The sequence below is a fragment of the Pezoporus wallicus genome, unplaced genomic scaffold, assembly GCF_028554395.1.
Source record: "Pezoporus wallicus isolate ANWC-B61680 ecotype Strahan unplaced genomic scaffold, APGP_CSIRO_Pwel_v1 contig_3710, whole genome shotgun sequence".
NCBI lineage: Eukaryota > Metazoa > Chordata > Aves > Psittaciformes > Psittacidae > Pezoporus > Pezoporus wallicus.
The window spans coordinates 375368-381619 of NW_026640315.1; the positions used below are offsets into that span (position 1 = coordinate 375368).

The 6252-nt window shown below is 59.0% G+C and overlaps 1 protein-coding gene and 1 non-coding gene across 2 annotated transcripts; one reads left to right on the forward strand and one right to left on the reverse strand.

The window, feature by feature from the left end:
* Positions 1 to 1944: 1944 nt before the first annotated feature.
* TRNAS-GCU (transfer RNA serine (anticodon GCU)) lies at positions 1945 to 2026 on the reverse strand. Its single transcript has one exon. It is a non-coding gene; the product is annotated as a tRNA-Ser (tRNA).
* Positions 2027 to 3903: 1877 nt separating this feature from the next.
* Positions 3904 to 6197, forward strand: RSAD1 (radical S-adenosyl methionine domain containing 1; the record flags this gene model as incomplete). The annotated part of the gene is made up of 9 exons (XM_057418648.1): positions 3904 to 4041; positions 4417 to 4550; positions 4636 to 4840; positions 4915 to 5280; positions 5370 to 5433; positions 5511 to 5658; positions 5738 to 5792; positions 5869 to 5966; positions 6044 to 6197. Coding segments are annotated over exons 1-9 (1362 nt in total), but the record flags the coding sequence as incomplete, so codon positions are not given.
* Positions 6198 to 6252: the final 55 nt, after the last annotated feature.

Here is a 6252-nt window from a genome sequence, read left to right on the forward strand (position 1 = left end):
TGCCCAGGGAGGTTGTGACTGCTCCATCCCTGGCAGTGTTCAAGACCAGGTTGGACAGAGCCTTGGGTGCCCTGGTTTAGTGTGAGGTGTCCCTGCCCATGGCAGGGGGTTGGAACTGGATGATCTTAAGGTCCTTTCCAACCCAAACCATTCTATGATGCTATAACTGTCAGCATCTTGCCCAAACACTTGGGGACTCCTTGCAACCCTGTTGTGCTCCTGGGTGAAACAGCAGCCAAAGGAGGACAGCACAGATGCGCCCTGATGCTCCTGCTCAGAGACGTTTCCAGAGCACTCGCATCCACCTGCCTCAGCATCCACATGGGAACACCCGAGGGCAGGAAGCGGACACCACAGTCCCGCACTTGCTCCCTGGGAAGCCTTCTGCTTTGAACTGCAGGCACCAGAGGACACATCCTTCCCAGCCTGGGCAAGGACACCCAAAGTGGAAAGCACCCTCAGCCAAATGCCCATGGGTTTGCTCCTCTGCCCCTTTGAGCTGGCACCCTTGGGGCTGATGACTCACTTTGGGAATGAGACTTTTGGGATTGAGAAATGACACATTGCCCTGCAGCAAGACCTTTCCCCCTTCAGCCTTCTTATCCTGGTATTGAGGCCACCTCTAGGAATGCTCCCAGTGTCCCCCTCATTCACACAATGGTGCTTCTCTCCATCCCACAAAGGGTCCTTCTTTGGCCTTCAACTTCCGACCACCTCTGGGGATCTGAGTTCCCTTCTTTCTGTGTCCCTCGGCCAGAAAGGCATCCAGCCAGGGCCTGGCTGGTTACTGAGCCCTTCGTGGCCCTGCGGGACCTGTGTTTCTCAGCCTCAGCTCTTCCACAGATGACCCAGGCGAGTGGCAATAGTGATGGCAATGATAATTAATAATAATAATAATAATAATAATAATGGATATAACAAGGGGAGACAATCTGAAACTAAAAAGGGAACAGACAAAACCCAACACTGCTGCACAACACAATTGCTCAGGACCCACCAACTGATACCCAGCTTGAACCGAGCACTGATTGGTCCCTTCTGGGTGACTCCCCCCAGTTTCTATACTGGGCATGACGTGCTGTGGTTTGGAACAGCCCTTTGGCTAGTTGGGGTCAGGTGTCCTGTCTCTGCTTCCTCTCAGCTCTTAGGGAGCTCAAGAACTCTATCCCAGCTGAAACCAGGACACTTTAGTATTGGGCAGCTTATTCTCCAAAGGGGACGGTGATTTAAACTTTGTTTCTGACTGGCCAAGCTCTTCCTTCTGTTTTTCCACTTGCTTCCAATTGCTCTTGCTTTGCTGAGTTTTGTTTCTCAGCCTGTGTTGGTTTCTTTGCCTTGGTATCAGGCTGATTGGTCATATTCAGTGGAAACCCCCTCCTGTGAGCTTATCCTCAGCATGAGAAGAATGCTGAGCCAGCCTAGGATGGCCTGCCAGAGGCTGCAGCTGTAGTTGAATCCCAGCAGAACTCACTCCCTTTAATTGAGTTCCTGAAGCCAGTGGGGCTTAAGAGCTTCATTTGTCCCCCTAGGAGACCTCGCCTATTTTGGGTATCGCCTGCTGAGCTTTTCTGAAGGCAAGGTGAACAACATCCACTGCTCTTGCCTTCTCCATCGGGTTAGTCACTTCCCTATAGAAGGCTACCAGCTTGGTAAGGAAGACTTCTCTCCTTCATAAATCCATGCCTCCAACTCCCAAGCACCTTCCTGTGCTACCTGTTCTTGTAAAACACTTCCAGGTGTTTTGCTCTCCCATCATTGCAGGGATCAAGGAAACAAGGATCTGTGAGTTTATGGATCTCCCTTGTTTCCCTTCTTGTTCCTCTTGCCTAGGTGCAGACAGAAGAGGTTGAGGTGTGTGCTGAGCCACGTGAAAACCTTGCATGGTCTCTTCAGGCCATTGTCATCTCAAAACAAAGTCTTATCTGGGGCACACACTGAGCTCATCGACGAGGATGGGATTCGAACCCACGCGTGCAGAGCACAATGGATTAGCAGTCCATCGCCTTCACCACTCGGCCACCTCGTCCAGGTCAGTCCTCCTGCTGCTGCCACTGCCACTGCTGCCACTGCTGCCACTGCTGCTGCTGCTGCTCCTTATCCTAATGCTGCTGCTACTGATGATGCCAATGATGCTTCAAAAAATGACCATCAGAGGTACTAGCAAGAGCAGTTTATAAATAAGGCATGATTGAACAGAATTTGATGGCAAGGCTCACTCTACTACTTATTACATAGATGTAGAGAGGAAAATTGAGGTGAAACCGAGCTAAAGGGGATTGATATAGGGCCTGAAGACACAAAGATGTAAGGGAGATGCTGCTGCTGAGTCGTGAGGCTCAGAACGGATGCCCCCTGCTTTCTAAACTCCTGACAGAGCCTGGATGCAGCTGGATCTTGTCTTAGTCTCAGACTTGGTCAACAATTTGTGTCTAATGGAATGCATAAGGGAAAATCAAGGTAGAACCAAGCTAAAATGATTTGTATTGAGACTGAAGGTGACAAGGATAAGGGGGACCCTCCCCTTAAGTGACAACATTCAGAACAGACCCCTATTGCTTTCTAAACTCCTGATGGAGCCTGGTTGTGCCTGGCTCCTATCCTGGTCTCAGACTTGGCCAATGGTGCGTGCAGTGGAACATAACCTTGAGAGTTTATGAACTCTGAGGGGTGCCCCACTCAGAGGGAGAGACCTGGTTGCAGCTCAGTGCAGTCCAGGAGAGCCCAAAGTGTCTTTCTCCTGGGGCAATTACTTACAGGCTCATAAGATGATTGGCTTCAGCCATCAGTTCCATCCTGACCTCAGTGGTGTGTGTGTTCCACAACAGTTCTATTCCAGGTTGTCAGGAAATGCCTGCTCAGCCCAGAAGTTCTCTGGGTACAGCCAGGGAGACCACAACCATCCAGATCTCTGAGTGCTGCACTCTACCTTTGCCAGGCAACCACAGTTCTTGCTACAGCCATGGAGGGCCCAGCTGTCCAGCTCGTTGCACTTGTGGAAAGGCAATCTCCATTGCCATGGGATGTCAAGGGCAAAAGAGGAGGCTCTGTCAAGCCCAGAAACTATGGAGAAAGCCATAGTTTTACCAAGGGAAGAACGCTTCTGGATACTCTGCTGGCTGGGATTGGAAGGAGGAAAGAAAGATGTCTTCCAGAGCTGATGCCTGATGTCTTTATTGAGATAATCAAGGGAAAATGGAACAGACGAGAACTTAAGCAATGCATTTTGGAGGGCAAGTAAAGCCCAGGTAAGACGTGGGAACTGAGAGGAAAGCAGAGAAAGAAAAGGAAAGACAGAGGTTTCCTGGGGAGAGAGAGAAGGGCAGCGCAGGCCCCTTCCTGCAGGCAGAGCGGCAGGAGCTCGGCTCCCACCAGCCAGGCCACCCCTTGAGAAGTCCCACATCCACCCCAGCCCACCAGGACAAAGCAACCCCGGTTGTAAACACGCACAGGAGGGGAAGGGATGATCGCCGGGGCTGGCAGCAGGCTCCATGGCTCCTGCCCTTCCCTGTACCTGCTCCTGCTCCTATAACGCTCGGAAACTGCCGGAGCCGGGGGCTCTTGCGGGCAGAGAGGGTTACATCAAGCGTGGGATACCCCAAACTCGTGGCCTGTTAACAGGAACTGGTGCCGTGACTCGTGCCGCAGGCAGCTCTCGCTCCCCCGTGGCTATTAACAGAGCAAGTAACGTCTGGGACCTCAGTGCCGCGTTTGCGGAGGCACAGAAAAGCGGAACCTCCTCCGCTAGCGCCGGACGGGGGCAGCTCCCGGGGTACCAAAGCCTCCCCGGGACCGTGCGTGCGGCGCTGGGAGCGCCACCGGCCCCGGCTCTGCCCCGTTCCCTTCCCGTCCCCACCGAGGGGCGGGCGAGCGCGGTGCCCGCCCCCGGGCGGGGTTGCGGTGCCCATGGCGGCGCGGGGCTGGCGGCGGGCGGCGGCGATCGCTGCGGTGCGGCCCGGCCCGGGACGGGCCCCGGGAGCCGGTCCTGCCTCGGAACCGGTCCCAGAAGCGGCTGCCCCCGCCGCAGCCTCGGTCTACGTGCATGTGAGCGGGGAACCCGGGGTTGCACACGGGGGGGGGGGGGGAAGGACCCCGGGGTTTGCACGCGTGGGTTGGTGCATGTGGGACCCAGGAGCTTGCACATGTAGGGGTACACATGGGACTCTGATGCTTGCGCATGTTCGGGGGGTGAAAGTGGGACCTTGGGGGTTATATATATGTGGGTGCACACGTGCGAGGGCACCCTGTCCTTGTAGGTGTCATGGTGCACACATGAGGCTCCCTTGCCTTGGAGTGGTGGGGATGCTATGTGGGTCCCTGAGCTGTGCATGTGGAGGGTGGCCCCCGTGGGTTATGTGCTCAAAGCGGGGTGTCCTGGGGTGAGTGTGCTGCCATTCCCCATGGCACCCATGCCCGCAGTGGCCCTACTGCCGCAAGCGCTGCTCCTACTGCAACTTCAACACGTACGTGGTGCCGGCGGTGGACGAGGCGGCCGTGCGCGCCTGCCTGGTGCAGGAGGCACGCACCCTGCTCCAGCTCAGCCAGGTGAAGAGGTGGGTGCATGGGGACAATGGGGGAGCACAGAGCCCTTCAGTGCTCCCCCCACAGCTCCCCCCCACTCCATTATCTGCCCTACAGCATCACCTCTGTGTTCTTTGGTGGTGGCACCCCCAGCCTGGCCAGCCCTGGCACCATCGCAGCGGTGCTGGAGGCTCTGGCAGGGGCTGCCCACCTCCCTGCTGGTGCCGAGGTCACGCTGGAAGCCAACCCCAGCTCCACCACCACACAGCGCCTCGCTGGCTTCAAGGCAGCCGGCATCAACCGCCTCTCCATCGGCGTACAGGTGAGAGCTGCTCTCCCCATCTCATCCCCTGCAGCCCCCCTGTGCTCCCCACTGCCACTGTGCTCTCTCTGCAGTCACTGGACGATGCTGAGCTGCGGCTGCTGGGCCGGGAGCACACGGCAGTGGAGGCACAGGCGGCTGTGGAAGCAGCACGAGGCCTCTTCCCTGGCCGGACCTCCATCGACCTGATCTTTGGGCTGCCGCGGCAGAGCCTGGATGCTTGGACCAAGAGGCTGGAGGCAGCGCTGGGGCTCTGCGATGACCACATCTCCCTGTACCAGCTGACGCTGGAGCGGGGCACAGCGCTGGCAGCACAGGTGTGGGGGGGAGCCCTGCCTGCACCCCCCCAGGACCTCCTGGCTGACATGTACCAGGCAGCACGCACCACGCTGGTGGCTGCTGGCTTCCGGCACTACGAAGTCTCCAACTTTGCAAGAAAGGTGGGGTGCCCTCCGTGCTGCCCCCCCATGCGCTGTGCCACCCCTGCAGCAGGCTCAGCCCCATCACCTCATACAATGCTCTCCCATAGGGCGCCCTCAGCACCCACAACCTCTCCTACTGGCGGGCTGAGCAGTACATCGGTGTGGGGCCTGGTAAGCAGGGGTGACTGGGGCTGTACATGGCTGTGTGTGCCTCCCCAAGCTCCACTGCCCCCTCTCTGCCGCTGCAGGGGCACACGGGCGGTTTGTACCGCGGGGCGAGGGTGGCTGCAGCCGGGAGGCCCGTGTCCAGGTGCTGGAACCCATCGCCTGGATGCAGGCAGTGCAGAGCCGGGGGCACGGCACCGGGAAGCGGGTGATGCTGAGCCCGTTGGAGCAGTGAGTACAGGACCATGGTCCCCCACCTTTCCATACTCCCCTCATGCTGCACTCTCTGCATCTCCCCATGTGCCCGCAGGCTGGAGGAGGTGCTCGCCCTGGGGCTGCGGACGGACGAGGGCATCCCCCCCGAGGTGAGTGAGGAGCCGGCCGGGCCGGGGCTCCCCGCAGCGCTAACACCGGTGCTAACGCCTGCTCCCGGTCGTGCAGCGCTGGGGCCGCTTCTCCCCCCACGTCAGCCTGGAGGCCGTGTTCGGGGCGCCGGGGCAGGCGCTGCAGCAGCAGGGATGGATGGTGCTGGACGGCGGGTGAGCACCGGAGGGGGGGGGTACCGGGACGGAGGGAGGAGTTCCGGTACCGGGGCTCAACCAACGCTTCCCCACAGCGGCTTGCGGTGCACGGCGCGGGGCCTGGCGGTGCTGGACTCGCTGCTGCCCGACCTGCTCTGCCAGCTGCAGCGGGCCTGGGGCCCGGCCGCACCGGGACCCACCTCGGGCGGAAGGATCCCGGTGCTGGAACCGGCGGTCGCTGCCTGCGGGAGCCGGGACGGGACGGGGCGGGCTCCGGCGCCTGCGCAGTGCCCGCGGGAAGCGG